The 21313-nt window shown below is 35.5% G+C and overlaps 1 protein-coding gene across 1 annotated transcript in view; it reads right to left on the reverse strand.

Annotated features, from left to right (window-relative positions):
- The window catches only part of ITGA8 (integrin subunit alpha 8), a 209500-nt gene that overhangs the window by 36767 nt on the left and 151420 nt on the right, over window positions 1-21313 (reverse strand). The window contains exons 21-23 of the mRNA XM_036352197.1: window positions 15197-15289; window positions 9780-9859; window positions 4295-4375 (exon numbers count right to left, since the gene is read on the reverse strand). Of these exons, the coding sequence (XP_036208090.1) occupies window positions 4295-4375; window positions 9780-9859; window positions 15197-15289 (254 nt within the window). The remainder of the gene's footprint in view (window positions 1-4294; window positions 4376-9779; window positions 9860-15196; window positions 15290-21313) is intronic.

Consider the following 21313-nt stretch of genomic DNA (forward strand, 5'->3'; position numbering starts at 1 on the left):
TAGATAATAGCTATGCAGAAAATGGTTATTCATAATTGTAGGCTCTCTTAATACAAACCCATTCAGTCCTGATTATTTTATACAAGGTAAGATTTTCTTATTCTTCGAGATCGCAATATATGTGGTGCTGCTTCTTGTGACCAAGTTTACTTCTTACATAACTATGCTAAATTAATCCTCTGTGCCAACAGGTGACAAGTACATCTGCTTAAGGACGGTGCTGACATTACCTAGCTTGGAAACAAATGAAACAAGTCTCAATAGTTTTCCCATCCCCCAAAATAAATCCATTTGAGTTTATTTTAAATTACAAAACAATGCTAAATTTTGAAAAGAACTTTTAGAGACAGTGCATGATATCATACACTGGAATAACGATCATTGGCCAAAAAGAAAATTAGATTTTCCTGAGGACTAAACATAGAAGATTTTCAACACAGTGACTATTTTTAAGAATTAAACATTAGAACTAATGTTTTTTTGCTGAGTATTTGGAGGAAAGAGTTTCATTTTGTAAAATGACTAAAAAAAGAACTTTAACACTAACTTAGAGAAAAAATGGTCTATTGTTGAACATTAAGCAATTAAAATGATTGGTACCCATATGAAAAACCCAATTTTAATTATCTGTTTTGATTATTGGTATAATGAATAGAAACATTTCTACCTTTTTTACTTAGAAACATTAGTGCAATAAGTGATGACAGAAATACATTTAAAAATATTAATCTTACAAAATGAATATGTGAAAATAGTTATATTAATTCCTTAGCTTCCTTGGACTTATGAAATAAAAGCAGTTCCCAACTTAAAACTTATTTTGGAATAAAACAGTTTCAATTTATTTTTGGTTAGCAAAACAAAGATAAGCTAAATTTACAGGAGAAAAAATTTATATATATACTAGTTATGATTTTTTAAAAAAGATAATGTTTCTGTTTTATTTTCTGATTTAAAAAATAGTGTTTTTCTTATCAAGAGAGGGATGGGGAATTAAACCAGAAATTCACAAAAATAAAATAGATTAGCTCCAAATATCTGTAAATCAAACAGGACACTTCCTGTGAGTCAACTCATCAGTTCGAGGAAATCAAAAAGGAAATTAGAAAGTACTTTGAAGTGAATTTACAGTGAAAACCCAACATATCAACACTTATGTATGCTACTAACACAGGGAAATTTATAGCACAAAATGCTTATGCAAGAAAAGAAGACAGGTCTCCCATCAATGACCTAATTTCTACATAGAGGAAGGAGAAAGAAAAAAAAGAGAGAAACCCCAACCTAAAATGAGCAGAAGGAAGGAAATAATAACAATAAAAGCAGAAACCAATGGAACAGAAAAAAAAAAAAAAACAAAAAAATTTTAAATCAATGAACCAAAAAAATTGGTGCTTTGAAAAGATCACTAAACTCTAGCCAGACTGATCTGGGGGAAAAGGTAGAAGATACAAATCGCCAATATTGGGAATGATGAGGGGACATTATTAGAAGTCCTTCCTACAGACAGTAAAAGGAAAATGAGAGATTATGAACAACTTCATGTGAAAACATGTAACAACTTACATGAAATAGACAAATTCCTTGAAAGACTACCAAAGCTCACTCAAGTAGAAACAGAGAATATAAATAGTTCTATATCAAAGAATGCAATTGAGTTATTAAAACCTTCCTGCAAAAACAAAAAGCCAAACAAACAAACTAAAAACAAAATATTCCAGACTCACATGGCTTCCCTGGTGATTTTTACCAAATATTTAAGAAAAAAAATAATACAAATTCTACACAACTCTTTCAGAAAATAGAGCAGGTGGAGAAATAATTCCAACTCATTTTACAAAACTGGCACACCCCTGATACCGAAATCAGAAAAAGATATTGTAAGAAAAGAAAATTACAGATTTATATTTCTTATGAACATATATGCCAAAGTCACTAACAAAATTTTAAGTTGAGTCCCATAATATATAAAGAGAACAATAATCATGACTAAGTGTGCTTCTTCCCCAGAAAGTTTGGTTTTAAAATTCAAACACACACACACACACACACACACACACACACACACACACTGTAAAATATGATGTTAGAAACATTAATGTGTTATGCATATGTAAAGGCCCAGGTGGTAGTTGGGGGCAGGATGGATGGGGTCAATAGGGAACAAAGGGGACATTTGTAATACTTTCAACAATAAAGATAAATTAAAAAAACACACACACATAAATGTGGAGGAGTAAAAACTATAGTAGTTTTAGAATGTGTTTGAACTTAAAGAGCTATCAACTTACAATAGATTGCTACAAACATCACTTGTTATATATGAATCTCGTGGTAACCAGAAACCAAAAACCTATAATGGATAGACAAAAAATAAAGAGAAAGGAATCCAAACACATCACACTACAGAAAGTCCTCAATGCACAGGAGAGGAGAGCAAGAGAAGAAGAAAGGAACAGAAAAAAACTATGAAAAACAACCAGAAAACAATGAATAAAATGGCAATAAGTACAAATCTATCAACAATTACTTTAAAAGTAAATAAACTGTGCCCTGGCTGGTTTTTCTCGGTGGTTAGAGCATCAGCCCAAGGACCAAAGGATCGCAAGTTCAATTTCAGGTCAAGGGCACATACCTCAGTTGCAGGTTTGATCCCCAGCCTGGGTGCCTACAGGAGACAGCTGATCAGTGTTTCTCTTGCCTCAATATTTTTCTCTTTCTCTCTCTCTCTCCATTTCTCTCTCTCTAAAAATCAATAAACAGATCAAAGGATGAGGAAAATAATAATAATAGTAATAATGTGGAGCAATGGAAACATTGTATATTCTCTGATCTTAAAATTCCACATCTGAGCATAAACTATTCAGATAGTCAGAAAATATATACAAGAAGGTTTGTAAAAAAACAAACAAACAAACAAACAAAAAACCACCAAAAACAAAAAACAAAAAAAGTAGATAAAAACAATAAAACTCCTAAATATTCATCAAGAGTAGGATGGATAAATAAGTTATGGTGTAGTTTTATGTTATTCTCTTCTGCTGTCAAAATGAATGAACTATAGGCACATGGACTAAAGTGGGTGAATGTCAAAAACATCATTTGAATGGAAAACACACACAAAAGCATACATAAAATGAGATTTTGTGTAGATAACGTTCAAGAAACTCCATCTCATAGGTTGCCTAGCTGACATTTATAAGCATGCACTTAGGACAGGCTGCCTGTACTTCCATTCTAGCCCCCACTTCCTAGCTGTGTAGCCTTTAACTCCTGAGCCCAAACTCCCTCAGTTCTATAGCAAGGGCACTAGTACACATTCAGATGTCCTAACACGGTGGGGTAACACCTGGAAGTATCAATAAACCTTAGGCATTATTATTATTCTCTAACCCAGGAGGTGGAGCCTCAGAGGTGCCAGGATAGAGGTAGACACCCCCCTTCCTTGAGAGCAGCAGGGGGCAGAGTAAGAAAATGCCAGATGACAATGGCTCTGAGTGCAGAAACCTATAGTTGCCATTGCAGAGGAATGTGAACACTCAGGCCTATGGAAAGGAAAAGGGAACTAGGATTGCTGGAGTCCCATTGACAATTCAGCCCCAAACAAGTTGATATTTTTTAGCCGACTCGTTGTTCTGAAGAAACAAGAATTAAAATAAAAGTAATGATGTCCATGCTTGCACAAGATAAGAACTACATGCAGTCCATTACTGATTTCTTTTTTCCCCACAGGATGAATTTCCCAGATGGTAGTTATTTCAAGCCTTTTACTTGACCACTTTCCTCCTGTCTCCCGATTGATGGCTTATTGGCACCTTCTTCAAAGAATAGGACAGAATGAAAAAGCTATAAGATGTAGATCCCATCAACCCTCACATCTCAGAGTTAGCCATTTCTTAAACTCAAGATGTGGCATGGTGAGGCTGAATTTTCACTATGCCAAAATAATTACTGGAGAAGTGAGACTTTCAGGCAGTCACACGGTTGTCCATTTTATCTGTCTTCTTACCACCAGCTTTTATAGTTTGATTACTGAACTGTCAGTTTGAGGAATAAAGTGAGCCCTTGTTTTGATATCCTTAGACTTAATTACCATACAGGGTTTACTCTGCTTTGCAATGGAAAGCTAATAATGGGTAGAAAAGAATGAAAATTTATACCAAAGTGAACTGTGATCTTGAATGCATTAGGAAAATTCCATATAGTTTTTACTGGTATTTTATCATCACTCACATATACAGAAGGCTATTATTATATGTAGTATAACTATTACAATGCTTTGTTTATTACTTACCCTCTTATTTCTACTTGAGCTACAGCAGTGATGTTGATTTGCAGGCTCACAAAATTGCTGTCTGGATTGTCCTTGTTGGAACTAAAACACAATGACATATAAATTAAATATACTTTCTCAGACATGTTACTATAATATATGATCATAAAATACATTCTGTATATCATTTAAGCAACACACATTTCCAACATGATCATTCAGAAAACAATGGCATATCCATTCTACAAAATTATACCCATTTATATATGGAAATGCTAAGATCCATTATGATCAAAAGTAATAAATATAACTTTCCATGAGGAGACATCTTATCAGAAAGCACAGTTGATATCTAGAGAAGCTCATTCTTTTTCTGTTTCAGTGGCTAAACCCAAGAGGCAGTGAGCTGAGTTCATTTTCCAGCATCTATCTTGGACACATTCCTTAACTTCTCTGGGCATCATATTCATTGCCCATCAAATGAAAAAGGACAGCATAGTCAACTTCTGATTTTCCATGCTCATGAAAAGGAGGACTGGCAAGAATAATCCAAAAGCTGCACATAATGGAAAAAGCATTTGCATTTGGCTCTGGAATGCATCATACCATACATTGTTTGGGCAGAAAATTTATCTTCCTTATGGTTTATTTCTCAAGTAATATTAAAATAAGTGTGCATTCACTGCCTGCTCACTGACTGACTAGGGTGGGGGTGGGGGTGAGCAGAGGCTTGGCCAGTAGCGTGAAGAAGGGAGATCAGAGAAAGTTGGGCAGTTCGTGCAGAGGCAATGAGCAGATGACATGGATGTTTGTCATGTGCATCAGGAATCTCAAGCTGGGACCCTGGCCAAGTAGCTCAGTTGATTAGAGCATTGTCCATGTTGTGGGTTTGATCCCAGGTCAGGACACATACAAGAATCAACCAATGAATGCATAAGTAAGTAGAACAACAAATGGATGTTTCTCTCTCTCTTTAAAGTCAATCAATATTTTTTTTTTTTTTTAAAAAAAGAATCTCAAAACGGAAGATATATGTTTAATAATATTTCTTTGCACAGTGGCAAAATGATTTTCAAGTTTGCTGTTTCTTTCTCTCAAGCAAATATAAGTAGACATAAAATTTAACTATGCCAAAATAATTACTGGCAAAGTGAGTGTTTCCTCTCAAAAAACTTGTGTTGAGCAGCCAGTACTGTAAGGACGATGAAATGTGCCTCAAGAGGCTTGACCCAGTAGCTGAGCTTTGGATGCAAATCTTACTTGCATTTATTGTCCTTCTGTGCTTTCATCGAAGTCACCCTCATATCCCAAAGGACTATGCAGCTTGTAGCAAACTAAGATGTGGCCACACTACTACTAACAGGCCATGATTATATTCAGGTCTCATTAGGAAGAGTAAGGACCTCTTCTTCCCACGGAATCTCATAGATTCAATGGACAGGCTCTAACACTGCAACAATGGTAATGGGCATGTTATGTTTGGCTTTTGAAGCTTTCTAAATGTGGGAGCTGGATAAGATAGGATGAAAGTCTGCTTTCAAAGAAGATAGAATTGTTCCCACATTGCTTTGTAAAAGTCCTGTTCGATTATATATACTGATAAGGCAACTTAAACTGCAAACACATATAAAAGACATAAACAGGCAAATGTCAGGCTCATTTCCTGTAATGGGAATCACTGCTAAGCTTGTGATGAGCCTAGGGGGACTTGTTCACCAAAGTTTGAACACCGGTTTCCAGGCCATTTTATTATTATCACATCTGGGGAGGATCAGTCAACTAAAACATTTTTTTCTTTTTTTAAAGGCAGGATTCTGAATTACTAACCAATAAGAAGTCATTATGTAAACTCCACTTGTTGCAGACTTTGTGGTTCCAAACCCATTATGGGAACGCTTTAGTTTGGAAATTTAAGTCTGCTTGTTCCACAGATTAACTAGACTTTGTTCTATTTTCCAGTTCATTACCATTTTGTGGAAGTGCAAATTCTAATTATGGGGGGAAAGTGTCACTTAAGTTATTCCATAATTCTATTGTATTTTCTTTCTAAGAGGTTCAAATAACACAATTTTCATTATCCACAACACCCTGAAAATATATGTTAAGCACTAAAATCATCTATCGACAGGAGTCCAACATGAGGCTTACAGAGGCAGTTTTGAAATTTAACGAAAGCAAAGGCAGACTCGGAGGCTAGATCTGGTTGGCTAATCAGATTCATCCTGCCACACAAGCTTGACATGACAGTTGGTACTACAACCAGTGATGTCAACAAAACTCCCGGTGAGAAAGATACCAGACTTGATATATAACTTAGATACTTCTTTGACCACTTTCCTGAAAGGAAACCTCCCTCACTAATATCATTGCTAAATTCAAACAAGCAATTTGCCACTGCCCTGGATGCTGAGCTACTTAAACTGTGCTAGCTCTATGCAAGGAATGCTGAATTTCCTCTCCGTGACTACGCCCTCTGTCATGCATCAAGGATAAAGATGTCTTTTACCTTTTACTCCAATGCAATTTTCTTTTTCTTTACTGTGGCCTATTTTTCTATTTTCTAGCAATCTCTCTATGCTTTCTGTGGTCTTTGGAATATCAGCAAAGGCAATACTAGTATAATGTTCATTTCACCATTACTGAGGGAGCAACAGCAACTATGATCACAAAGATGGGTTCGTGCATGGGAATTGCTCTCTGAGACCCACTCTACACAAAGAGGAAAATGTTTACATGTCACACAGTGCCAGGGCATAGAGACACCATTTAATGCAAACATTTGGTAACACAAAATATTTTAAGTTTATTAATTTGTAAAGTCCAGTTTTCTTTTGGGTTCTATTTGTGAAAAAGAGCATTAAATGTGGGTAACAGTGGTCAATATGGACAAAAGCTTTAGAGTTCAGAGCATTTGGTTTAGTTTAGTTTTGGTTTAAACACATTTAAACTGGACACAAACCATCCATTAAATACTTATTTACATCTTTGGAGTTTGCCAGAAAAGCATGCAGATAAATGCTCACTTCTCAAATGCTTTTGTATTTGAGAACTAAAAGTATTCTCAAAAGCTTTTATCACTGTAATGTATGTTTTTGGATTGATGCTTTATGTAGGCCCCCCCAGTTCTTTCTGCATTTTCACATTTTTATATTTTTCAAAATAATGTTAAAATAGTCATAAGTTTTATAGCATATAAGGATGGAATAGTCATGATGTTAGATGAAGGGGGATGTTAAGAATGTGATTATTTCTACTTTCCATCAAATTCAGCACTTTATCATCTAATTCAGTATTTCAATGATGATCTACGCAGGGGTGGGAACGTTGGCCTGCAGGCCATATAAGGCCTGTGATATCATTCGGTTTGGCCCTGCCAAGGCATCAGGGGTGAGTTAATTAAATGTTTGACCAAATATAGCAGGCTAATTTTTAAGTTGATAATTTTGTGTAGCCCGCAAATGATGTTATAAATATCCAAATGGCCCTTGGCAGAAGAAAGGTTCCCCACCCCTGATCTACAGGGTGGAACTGGGGAAGGTAGAGAACATTATTGGTGCCCTCTGCTCCCCGAGTGAACTGCAAATTGCATCTATTCTATTACCCATAACTGCAGTCAAAGGTAATGGGAAAGGCTAAGGAATTTGCTTTGCACCTTTGTAAGAGATTTTTAAAAAAATAAAGGCTGCATATTTTATGAAAGGTGTACCTTTCCCCCGAGTGACACAGAGCTACACGCCACCGCAGGGTCAATGTCACAGACAGCGATGGTGAGAACGGAAACTGGCCTGCCGCCTGGAGTGATGGCGGTCCTCACTTTGGAGCACTCTTTCTTTGTTGTTGTTGTTTTTTCTCTGAAAACTTACAAATACTAACCGATTACCCAAGTGAAAATATTTATGAATAGCTAAGCTTCTTGGGAAATGTACATTTACATAGGCTTTTTAAAAAAGTGATTCAGTAAGCTTTTGGTACAATGAAGGGTACAATGAAGAATAATTCATTCTATCTATATCCCATCACTAATTTGGATTAAAATATTTAAAGTATTTAAGATTCAGCAAAAAATATTTAAGTTAAAATTTAAAAGACCCAATTGAGGTCAGAAAAGAATATCAAAAACCCTTCTCCCTGGAAATATAGCACAAAATGTAGGGAATATGGCCCGTGACATAGGTTGCAGATTTTTGAAATTGCCTATATTCTTATAAATTTTATAGTTTTTTCTTTAATCATAAACTTCTAATTAAGTAGCTATTAAAATAATCCATTGTGCAAAATAATTTTTCTAAAAATCCTCACACTTCAATGACACCCTCTTGCAGGACAGAAGGTACATTTAGAGATTAGCCATGATGCACACTAATATTTGAGAATGAAATTGTAGCTACTGATGTTCATATTAGAACGTGCTGAGCAAGTTATAAATAACTATGAAAGGCCTGCTTGTGCTGTCCACATCAGTGTCTTTTAAGCTTTTAAAATTGCAGACCACATTATATATATATATATATATACACACACACACACATGTACATATCTCCCAGGATATCTTACTATATATTTATATCTATCTGAAAGGGATGTTTCATGAATAGGCCTCTGATGTATTATATTTCATCAATTGATGTATTATATTTCATCAATTTAATATGAGTCTATAGTCAATAAATGGATTCCATTACTGGATAATGGGTTGTAGTCCACAGTTGGGACTCCTAGCCCTCATGAACACTGCTCTCTACGGTCTTCCTACTCGTGAAATATTTTCGGCCAGAAGAAGCAAACAGAATAGATGGTGAAAGATTAAAGTCACACTTGAATTCCTGAGCAGGATTAGTCTTAGAAAAAGGGGGAAGCTATGTATGACTCAGCTCATAGTTGCCAGAGAAGGCTATGCCCTTCGAATACAGTGTGGGGCAAGGGTAGGTTTGTAATTGTTTGTATGGAAAATAATACAGCACAAGAATTCATAAATAATAATTCAAGAAAAACTCTGTGCTTCATGTACTCACAACTGTAAACCTATTTTTGCCCCACCCTATGTATGATCTTATCTGCATCTCGCTTTGGTGCTCACATTGAACCATCAGAGAGAGACTCATTCATTCTTGAAAAGTTAGAAGATTTCAAGATTACTAATGCAAACTCTATGCTTTTTTGCAGAAATTTTGTTCTTAGGGATTAGTTAACCCCCACCTGAAGCATGGTAAGGATGTGGAGGGAGTGGAAGTGGTAGAAGGCATGTGCATCAGAATGAGGAAAACTGGAGGTGAAGGGAGGCAGGGGGTGCCCAGGACAAAATTTTACTCTCATAACTTGGCCTACAGAATGCAATCTATTTTTCAGAACCAAAAACAATGAAAGAACTGAAATAACTGAGATAAACAAAAGAAAAATGGACTGTGAAAGTCTGAGTTCAAATTTCAGATGAACTTTTAAGATGAAGGAGCATTCATTTCACTATGTATCATTTTAATATTGAGTGTTAGGCATTTAAAGGTCTAACCTTCTGATTTGAAGATCGAAGTTAATGCTCATGTTTGTTTTCTCAAGACGTAGAACTGCAAATCGGAGGCCCAGAGAATACTAAATTAAAAAAAAACACACACAAACACACACACACACAAATACAACACACTACGTTATTACATGGGAGGAACCTTATACACAACATAAAATATTTTAAAGTTATCCTGCAAAACATCACTCTGGATTGCTGTTCCTTTTTCTGCTTTTATCCTGGAGAGCTGAAAGAAAGTCATACAGTTGAGACAGTAGGGCCCAGACAATGCCAGTCCTTATACATTTTGGTTTCCTCTCTTCATTTAGCTCCAGACCAACTCTTCTCCTGACACCTTGTTGTGTGCCAAATTAAAAACAACCTAAATATACGAGGTGAGTGATTTAGTAAACTCTGATTCTATTTTATGATGGACATTTACGTAGTCTTAGAAATCATGGCTATGAAGCCTATGCAACAATGTGGAAAATGCTTATGACATTATGATGGGCAATAAAGAAAAAAGATTACAATGTTGTAGGTGTAATGTGTTTCAGCTATGGTTTTAAACGTCTATCAGTGGAAAAGTTATTGTATAGGAGTGAGAATGTATTGTAAGAAAATATACCAAACAATACACCATGCTATGTTAAAGTTATAAATGTGTAAGTTATTTTTTCCACCTTTATTTTCAAAAGTTTTAAAACTCTTTTTTTATTTTTATAATTTGAAAACAGATTTTTAAACTTGGATAAAAATAAGTCCAGTGATAATATAAATGAGGTACAAACAATAGCTAAGACATATAGTGATAATAATGCCTCTCCCATGTACTATGCTAACCCTAACATGCATTGTTTCATGAAATCACAGCAACCAGTCCATGAGGTAGGGACTGTGATTGTTGACATTTTGCAATCAAGTAGCAATCTGAAGAGTAGAGAGATTAAGTGACTTGCTCCAGATACAGAGCAAATAAACTGCAGAGTTGGAATTGAAATCCCTCCAAGCTGACTCCAGAATCTGTCTCCACTACACTACACTATGAGAATCAAACCTGTAATTAAAAACTCAGGTTAATATGATGCAGTAATAAGATGAACTAATAATACATTGTCAATTTTATCACAAATCACCATTTTACTAGCCCTTACTGAATGTGCTACAAGCCAGGTACTGCCCTAGTGTAAAGCTACTAGTGGTTATATCACATCATTGCATGGCTCCAAACATTCCTGCAAATAGTTATTCTCCCACTTCTATGTGCCTTGCCTGAGGCATCACAGCTGATAAATGGCAGTTGGGATTTAAACCCAAGTATGTCTAATTATTAAGCCTATGCATCCTTATGTCCCAACCATGCTGAATACCTTTATTATTCCAAGTGTGCAATTTTCTGTCAGACCTCTGCGCCTTTGCAACATGCTCTTCTTTCTTTGGAAACCTTGTAAGCCTTTCCCTGCTTTCTCTACTTGGAGAACTCCTGCTCATGTTTCAAAACTCAGGATAAGAGATGCCTCCTGTAATACATCCTCTGATCCCATAGGCCTGATCAGGCAGAAATTTTCTTTTTATTTCCTCTCTCTCTACCTTTGCTGCTCTCCTATCACTCAACCTATGATATCGCTAATTTTGAGTTTTTAATTGAATGGGGGATGTATATTTTCATCTTGATATTGTCAGATTCTAGTTTAGTGAGGCATCTACAAGGGGTGGCAATAAAACTGGTTATCTATAATAATAAAAGTGTAATATGCAAATTGACCAAATGGCCAAACAGTGGAACGACCATCTGGATAACCTTCTGGATAAAACCGGGGCTGCGAGGGGGGCCGAGGCAGCTGGGGCTGTGAAGGCCTACTCTTCCACACATTTCATGCATTGGGCCTCTAGTTTCTCACAAAAAAAGAATGATGAGAAAGAGTGTACCATTGTTTGTACACTTCCAGTGATGGGGATCTTACTATATTGTGATGAAGTCTACCTAATGTTGATCTTCATTATAGAACAATTCAGTGTGGGGTGAAGATAAAAGGTGTGACAAATTCATACTAGTAAAAGATACACATGTTCTTAAGTGGAATCTAAAACCAGATCTCTGGGCATTGATTCTAAGGAGTCATTGTTGAACCACTATTTTCTTGTTTTCCTGTTTAAAAGGTTTTGCAAATTTTTATGAATCTCATTGGTATGTAAATATTTTATATTACTGTAGCTATTCTATGAAAATGACATTACTACTTACAAATCAGAAGTAACACTTCTGAATACTGCCTTGAATATTTTGTTAAATTAAAACATAAAGTTGCTTGAAAACTATTATGATGTTTTTTAATATTTAGGACTGCTTTTACCTTTGGAATTTTACTACAGCCCACGAGAGTCTTTTTTTATTTTATGAAGGAATTTTGTCTTTATTTCGTAGTTAATTGGATAGAAGCAAGAGAAAAACAGCAAAGTTCCTGATAAAAGTAAAAAAACACTAAATTGGGAATCCTGAGACCTGAGTTTAAGACCTAACAGAGCAATTTTTCATCAGTGAGAGGCAAGTCTTTTACCTCCTTTATGCCAGAAGAGTCTCATGCATAAAACTGAAATCCTCTCTCCCTACATCATAGGGTTGTTATGAAGATTATTTAAAAAAAAATAAAGACTACAAGCTTTTATAGTTATACACTTGGAGACAAATTGAAGATAATGTTATTTTGTATTTTAAGTTTTAATTGTTTTAACTTTATGTTTTGAAATAATTTCAGGTTTACAAAAGAGTTGCAAAGGTAGAGACTTCCTGTATGCCCTTCAGACATCTTCCTCAAATGCTGAGGAATTACAATTGCTAAAACCAAGAATTAAGATGAATAAAATACCATTAACGAGAGTATTCTTTTTAAAGTACAAAATGAAGTAAATAAATCAAAGTGTTTTATAACAAAACAGAATACAATAAAATTGAATGTGCTTAAGGGCATTAAAAAGTGAGATAAGAAAGCTATTAGGTTTCTTCCACTATAGACCTCAGAGATAAATGAATAGAAACAATTTACTTCCTTGACTTCTAAAGATTACTTGCTGATAAAACGGATTGACATGGTTTCACATAAACACATTTGTGGTTAAGACCACACTGTCATTTTACCCTCCACTTTGAATGTCACTGGTGGCCAGTTTCTGTTCCATGATTATTCTTAGTTATTGATGAGTTTAGATGACTTCTGGTCTAGATTTAATACTTTTAATACTGATAAAAAGAAATTAGTGCCCAGTCATCTATAGATGTTAACACCATTGCCACCACGTCAATTCATTTCTCTTTGGCCTTAAGGAGAACTCTTTATATCAAATTAGGTGGTTGGATTGTGGTTGAAAATTAGTAAAAGGATTTATTAGCTTCTAGAGAAAAGGATTCTAAAGAAAAATGTTCTAATATCTCAGCTTAAATTTCCATTCTGTCTTTCATGGCCTCGTTTAAGTATCTCATCTGTTACCTATTAGTTTTCACCCAAGTACTCATCACAATTTTGTAGACAGGCCTGGTTCAAATCTTGGGTCTGTCCTTCATTACCTGTGTGACTTTGGGCAATTCATTTGACTTCTCTTGAGTCTCAGTTTTCTCATCCATAACATAGGAGAAATACCTGACCCATAAAGTAGTTGGTTGTTGTGAAAATTAAATGAGACAATATTGAAAAACCACCCAGTAATGGGTTTATAATACAGAGGATCATCAATACATGTTAGCTTATAAAAGTTGATCTTTCATTTAAATATTTACTTGTTTTTAACCAAGAAGTGAGCTTACTAGTCTGTATAGCTTAGTACCTTTTTTAAAATTACCCATTACCAATGGTACAGTGTTTATTATAATATAAAGAAGCAAAAATATTTTTCTAGCACAATATCCTAAAGTATAAATTGGGAATAGGTATTTGTGGGGTTTTTTTCTTAACATTTTTTTTTTTAAATCCTCACCCGAGGATATGTTTTTCTAATTGATTTTGGAGAGAGAGGAAGGGAGAGGGAGAGAGAGAAACAGCGATGTGAAAGAGAAACATCAATTGGTTGCCTCCCTTACGAACCCTGACCTGGGTGTGTGCCCTGCCCAGGAATCGAGTCTGCGACCCTTTGGTGTACAGGACGGCTCTCCAAATAACTGAGCCACACCAGCCAGGGTGGGAATAGGTATTTCTTGATAGAAACTTTCAAAGGCTCAAACACATGTGTGAAACTCTAGCTGAGAGGTTTATTTACTGCAGCACTTCTCAGTAGCTTTAAAATGCTACGTGCACCTGAGAGTCCCAGAGGACATGACATTCAGCAATGACCACAGAACTCTTCTTTAAAGGCTATCTCAAGGGATAAGGTCTCTTTGGAATATAATTTTGGAAGTTGTTCTAATACAAACCTATGTAATTATAAATTTTTTTTTCAAACAAACCATTCCATTGATCATCATAAACATCTAATTTAAAATAGGGGAATGTATATGTTTAGTTTATGTAATATTTAATTATGTAGTATTTGCAGATTTCAGAATATGTTTCTGATTTATGACTTCAAAAAAAAAATTATTTCCACTGTGATATTTATTACAAGAAGTTCCTATGTAAACATGTAAACAGCAATTGCATAAAACAAATGTTTTGTCCACAAGTAATACTGAATGGGAAATTCCTAAATCTGGAAACAAAGGAAAAATAAGGAGGAGGAGGAGAAGCTGGTGAAGGAAGAGAAGAAAGAAAAAGAGGAGGAGGAATGGTGAGGGCTAGGGGAGGAGGAAGAAAAGAGGAAATAAACCAACTCATTATTTCATGAGCATGCTACAGATCATTATTAACCCTTTTTTTTCTTGCTACATTTTTCTGTATTCTTCTTCAGGTAAAATATATTATTCTTCAAGTAAGATACCAGTTCTTCAACTAGTACCTGGTAAAGCTGATTTAAAAGCTGAATTATTATAATATTTTAATATGAAAGTACTGTGAATGATATTCATATGGGAGGTATATTTGAAATAAAAATTTAATCATCTTTGTTAAAATTTTTAATTGTTATTCTTAAATATTTATATTGTATTTATTTTTTAATTCAAGAAAAAGTTGTAGTAAATCCAAAGGAAAACAGTCAACAAAAAATCTGTAGTAAAAAAAAAAAAGGTATTTATAGACTTGTTGTGACTAAAAGATGTGTGAGAGTGATGTTCAAAGAGAAAGCATACAAAAGTATTCACCTTTGTTTTTAACCTTAGATTATCCTCTCTGTTGGTTATAATGCTAAATCCCACTACCCTGATCTGGTAATTTCCTGCCTAATTTGTTTTAATTGCTATGTACTAAATTGCTGAGTGCTAATTGGGGAGCTTTCCATTAGTTTCTTTTAAAATTCAATTAGACATAAATCAGTAAGTGCTTCTGGTTTTCTCTTACGTTTGTTCCAGCCACCATCGGGTTCCCAAGGTCACACACCACCATTCTGGTTACATTTTCCATCTTGTACTCACAGCTCAGTGGTCGGAATCCCTACAACAGGAAAGAACACCGAGGTGGATTCAGGGGCATATAAATCACATCCTGTCACAAAAGCAACTCTGGGGGTGGGAAGCGCCTCTTGATTTCAAACACCTGTAGGGGCAGCTGTGCCCAAGAATTAATTTGTGACCAACTCAGAAGAAAAACTTGAGAAAAAAGATTGAAGTTTAATTTTAGAAAGAAAGTTTTTAGAGTGGTAAACCCAACTATTGTTTTCCTTGCCCCCCTCCCCCCAAAAAAGCTTCCTATAGTATTTATACAAATATTCTAGAAATTATTTTCACTGTTAACATTAAATTAGGGCCATGAAGATCACAGATAATTCAACACAGCTAATTTATTCTTACAAAAATGAAATGGCAATAATTTGTATACATGATCATATGACTCAATGACCATTTGCAGGAGAACTGCTTTGAACACAAATTTCTACACATCATGGTCCCATTTTGAGATTACACAATCAATCGTAGTTCAATCCTAAACACTTATAATGGAAAGAGAACACTTTTATGTTGACCCAGTGCTTCCTTCTCCCTTCTTCCCCATTCATCCTATTCTGATTAGAAGGTACAAAAACTCAGGTTTGAAGAGATGCTTAGAACTATGTTGGAGAAGGTCTCAAGGTTACACCAGGGAAGAAGGGAAAGAAAAGAAGGTTTATCTTTGAACTCGTGCTGTCTGCTCTCAGCTCCACCTGTGTCCTCATGTTACTCCCAGCTGCCTAGAAATCCACACCTTATTCTCTACCCTGAGCCCTTACCATATTTCAAAACCCAATGTCCCTAAGGCCCTGCTCTGCCACTGGTGATAGCAACCAACGTGTTCACCCATTATTCCATCAAACTTGGTAAGTGCTACTAATATATCACCTGTGAGAAAGAGGTGAAGGGATTAAGAAGTATAAATTGATAGTTACAAAATAGTCAAGGGGATGTAAAATACAGCATAGGTAATACAGTCAATAATATTGCATAAGTATGGTGCCAGTTTGGTACTGGAAATATCGAAGGGGAACACTATGTAAAGTATATGATTACCTAACCACGATACTGTACACCTGAAGCCAATACAAAATAATATTGAAAGTGAACTGTAATTGGAAAATAAAAATTAAACTCCTAAAAGAACTCACAAAAAGCTGTAATCTTCATTCCCAAAGATAAGCTTACACGATGAGGACAGTTACAAAGGAGCAGCCTTTTGGGGATTTGTGCCCCATGAGAAGTTCATGGAAGAGCATTCTGAATATGAGGACCATGTATCCCTCTTTTAGCTGTATTGAAATTTCATGTAAAGAAGTAATGTGAATTTTCAAGTAAAAGTTTCAGAAACCATCCTCCATTCCATCTTTTCCACTTTATTGAGAAAAAAAAAACAAGATTTAAAACCAAAACAAAGAAAAGCCAAACAAACCCCAGATATCTAGATAAAGAATTCTGTAGGTAGATCATATGCTTTGAGAAAATAAGCATCAGGAGGAAGGGGGCTTTGTATCTGTCCTATTCCCAGTGCCTAGAACAGTGTTTGGCGAGAAGGAGATGGTGTTGGGAGATAACAGTGACAGTAGCTCACACTCTGCTAAGGAGAAGCCTTCAATGAAATGAACAAACACACAACTAACTATAAAGTACTTCTCCTTAATCACCCTGGTAATTCTCTTCCTATAGCATCCATTGAAAGTCTGCCCCAAGTAATGAGAAAGGAGTGAATCACTCATATTTGGAGGCTCTTTCAATACATGCTCTTTCCAAATATAAATGAATGGCATGTCAGTTTCTGATGGAGGTAAGAAACATATTTTCTTTTTTTTAATTGAATTTATTGGAGTGACATTGGGTAATAAAATTATACAGGTTTGAGGGGTACAGTTCTATAATCATCATCTGTAAATTGTACTGTGTGTTCAACACCCCAAGTCAAGTCTCCTTTCATCACCATTTATCCTCCCTTTACCCTCTCCTACTTCCCCCACCCCACTTTCCCTCAGGCAATCACCATACTGTCATTTGTGAGGACTTTTTCTTAATCCCTTCATCGAAACATATTTTTAAAAAGCTGGTAATATTCTCTATCCTGAAAGTACCTTTAGCATCTATTCAACCTTAAGAATTACTAACTAACTCAAGTCATACAGAGATGTTTTGTGTTGAGATTATTAACTCAGTCCTGAAAACAAAAAAGAAACACAGCAAAAGCTTTAAAAAAAATGCCCATGTATCCCCTGAATATAATTCAAGGATTCAGTTTCTATAGTAAATATTTTTATCTTATCTAAAGGTTAAAAGTTATATATACATTTTTCCAGCTTTCTAGAAATAGCTTTTCCACATCAATCAAAGTTATTTCTACTCCACAGGCCATCACCCTTTTTTTTTAAACCTTTATTTCCTCTCTGAGAGAAACAATAAATGTTTTTCTAGATATTTCTAGATTATTTTCCTCCGCTGTTCCAGGAACACTCTTGTTCTAATCCATTTATAGCTCTAAGGGTATCATTCATGCATTTATTCATTCACTGAAAATATTTACTGTTATTTACTAGACAGTTGCCCTCACTGAATTTTCAGTTATTACAAATGCAGTAAGTGATCACAAGCAGTTGCAACAAGCAATGGAAACACAATACAGTTTGCTAAGGTTATGGTAGGAGAAATTGGTAGTGATAGAGGAGGACATGCACATAGATTTAAGCAACCAGAAAAGGGAGCAGTGATTAAGCATGGGGCCTGGACTTAACAGCAGAGGTTTCAATCTTGGCTCCGCTACAGAATAGCTATGTAACTTTCTGCGTGTTACCCAATTTCTCCTTATCTACACAATGGAGGTGATGATAGCCTTGCCATTTCTCTATAAAGCTGTCATGAGGATTAAGTAAATGTATTTTGATCCATTTCCACACCAGACCAATAGCATACCATATTCATTTCAAAAGCCACACATTTATAATTTTTAACTTTTTACTCCTCATTAAGACTATAATTGATAATGTTAAGCCCATTTGAATTGTAATAATGTGGGATTTATTAAAACTACAATATATTTGGCCTTTTAACTAAGAATTATTGCACATTGGAGAAGTCTAGATGAATATATATGAACATATTTTCACTAATGAAAATTTGGATATTCATAATCATCATAATAATTTGATTATAACCCACATAGGTTGATAAATACTTAACTAAAAATATTAAAGGTAGTTCTAGAACCAGAGAAAAATCATGCTATGACTTAAAGCATTATAAAAAAGACAGAAAGAAAATATGCAGAGCTTAGAGCAGCACCCAGCCCATAGCAATTGCAAAATAAATTTTAGCAGTCACAGTCGTTAGTAAACTGAGGCCTGAAGAATGACTGGAAAGAAGTAAGCCAGATAAAGGGGAGGAGGAAGTAGTCAGTGTGTCAGAGAGAAGGAACTGCAGGGACAAGCTTTCCGGTGAGAGCATGCAGGGCTATCACAGGAATGGAAAAGAAACTCTGTCCGCTGGAATTGAGGGTGTGAGGTAAAGGGAAGATGTGGCTGAAGGGGTATATAATTTAGAGGGGACAAAATTAAGGGCATTGTTAGTCACCTCAAGGATCTGGACTTTATCTTAAAGCAATGGGGAGCTAGCGAGGGTTTTAAGCAAGAGAATGACGTGGTCAGATTTGCATCATAGAAAGAGGGCTTCCTTTCAGGAGGCAGCGAGATGGGGACATGAGTTAGGAGACTGTTACAGTGTGCTCAGGGAAAAATCATTCCAGTCGCATGAAGGCAGTGACAGCGGCAGTTAGATAGAGGCTGTGGACCGGAGAGATTTCAGACCAACTCAGGCTTCAGAAATTACGTGCACTCTGGTGCCATTCTCTGAGATGGGAAAGGGAGGGGAAAAGGAGGGATGTGAGTGTGGAAGATGGAAAGTCTAGTTCTGGACACGCTGACTGTGGGGCAGGTGTGAGACAGAGGAGTGAAGTGGCGTACATGGGGAACCTAGAATCGCCAAACTCCTAGAGATAGAAAGTTGAATGGCAGTTACTGGGCCTGGAAAGAGGGGGAATTCGAAGTTAGCGTTTGATGGGTACAAAGTTTCAGCTTTGCAAAATGAGAGGAGTTCTATGGATGGATAGTAGTGATGGTTGTACAATAGTGTAAATGCACTTTATGTCACTGAACTGTACAGTTACAAATGATAAATTTTATGTGACATAAAATGTACTAATGCAATAATAGTAAAAGATAAAGCATATAAGTGGTTCCCAACCTTTTTCTGGCCATGCCCCACCTAAGCATCTCTAAAATCCTGATACCGCCCCCGATGACATATAATTCTTATTATTCGAAAAGTGAACTATTCACATGGAGGAAACCCAAAAGGCCATTATCTTGGTCTAAACAAGCTTCCAAAGAACATGGCATCCATGAAAGAGAAAAATAAAAGAATGAAAGGACAGTTGAAGTACTGAGTAAGAAATCACTAAGAAATTGTTTAAAAATAATATGAAGTGATATGAAGAAATAGCAAATAAAGTTTCAAAACATATAACAAAGAACTGAAATGCATAAATATGTCACAATATATATTTATATACTGCATATGAGGCCCCTAGAACCATAAGAAATGCAAAAAAATTCACTTTTAATAACTCATTCTCAAAATTTCCCCCTTAAAAATCAAATTGCCCCCTGTGGGGTGCGTGCTCCAAATTGGGAACTACTGACATAGGTCTTTATTTCTAGAAAAATTTAGAAGGAAGGTCACCAAAAGGAAGGATAAAGGTTGGCTCAGTTAAGGTGTCCAGAGAAAGAGATGATCACCATCTACATTTTTAAAAATATGTTTTTATTTATTTCAGAGAGGAAGGGAGAGGGAGAGAAAGAGACAGAAACATCAGTGATGAGAGAGAATCAACTGGCTGCCTCCTGCACTCCCCCTACTGGGGATCAAGCCTGCAACCTAGGCATGTGCCCTGACTGGAATCAAACCTTGACTTCGTGGGTTGATGCTCAACCACTGAGCCACACCAGCCGGGCCACTGTCTACATTTTTTAAAAGATCAATGTTTTCAACAAAAGATAACAAAACTTACAATCAGATAATCCCAATACTTTTCCTAATGAGAAAAAATTGTTTTAAAAATACTTGAACTTATTTTAAATTAAAAAATACACAAATCTCAAACTGCTTAAAAACAAAGAAGAAATTAGAATGTGGCTTAGTAATGTAAAATTCAAAGACGGAGCTAAGTCTCTGTCCCAGAAACACCTGAAGAAGAACAGTTAAGGACTCATTTGAGATTATGGATGATGTCTTTTGTAATGTTTACAGGCAAAGACAGAAATGAATGCTATCCAAGCTTTCCTTGCAAAAAAGTGAACAGTAAACTGGATGTTTTTCTAAAAGGAAAACATTTTAGAATGGATGCTCTGTTTGACAAAGTCAGAGGGGGAATGGCATGAAAGGAATTGTAATAAAAATGAGTGGAGCCCTGGAACATTGAAAAATGACATGCTTGAGCTCATTTTTTGGTTTGTTTATGTATAATCTCCATGGGAGTATTTGTAGGTGATATTTTTCTATGAATGTCTTCTCATAAACTTATAATGACTGTTAAAGATACATGATTATTACCCTCCTGGATTTATTTTTTTCTAGCAAGATAATTTAACGAAAATATAAAACATGAGACTAGAGGTGTGAATAAAGAATTTTATATTCCCAATGTTTTTCAATGCCTATAAAATACCAATATCACAACAGTTTGTTAACATCTCTTTAGAGGAATTATTTTTCATTAAATTATTTAAGCATTAGCATCTTCAAACTCCTCAGAATATGCAGCATTTGGACACTCACGTGAATTTAATAAATTATAGTTTTAAAGAACAAATCCACCAGCAAGTTGCTAAGGAGCACCCACTGTGCCTAGCTCTGAATGAGGGGTGGCTAAGAAAGAATATTCACTTTGGTCTCTGCCCTTAATTGTGGGTCCACTTATTTCTAAAAATGAGGGACTCTCTCCATTATTCTAAAA

Source organism: Myotis myotis, unplaced genomic scaffold (genome assembly GCF_014108235.1).
Source record: "Myotis myotis isolate mMyoMyo1 unplaced genomic scaffold, mMyoMyo1.p scaffold_m19_p_1, whole genome shotgun sequence".
NCBI classification, from domain to species: Eukaryota; Metazoa; Chordata; class Mammalia; order Chiroptera; family Vespertilionidae; genus Myotis; species Myotis myotis.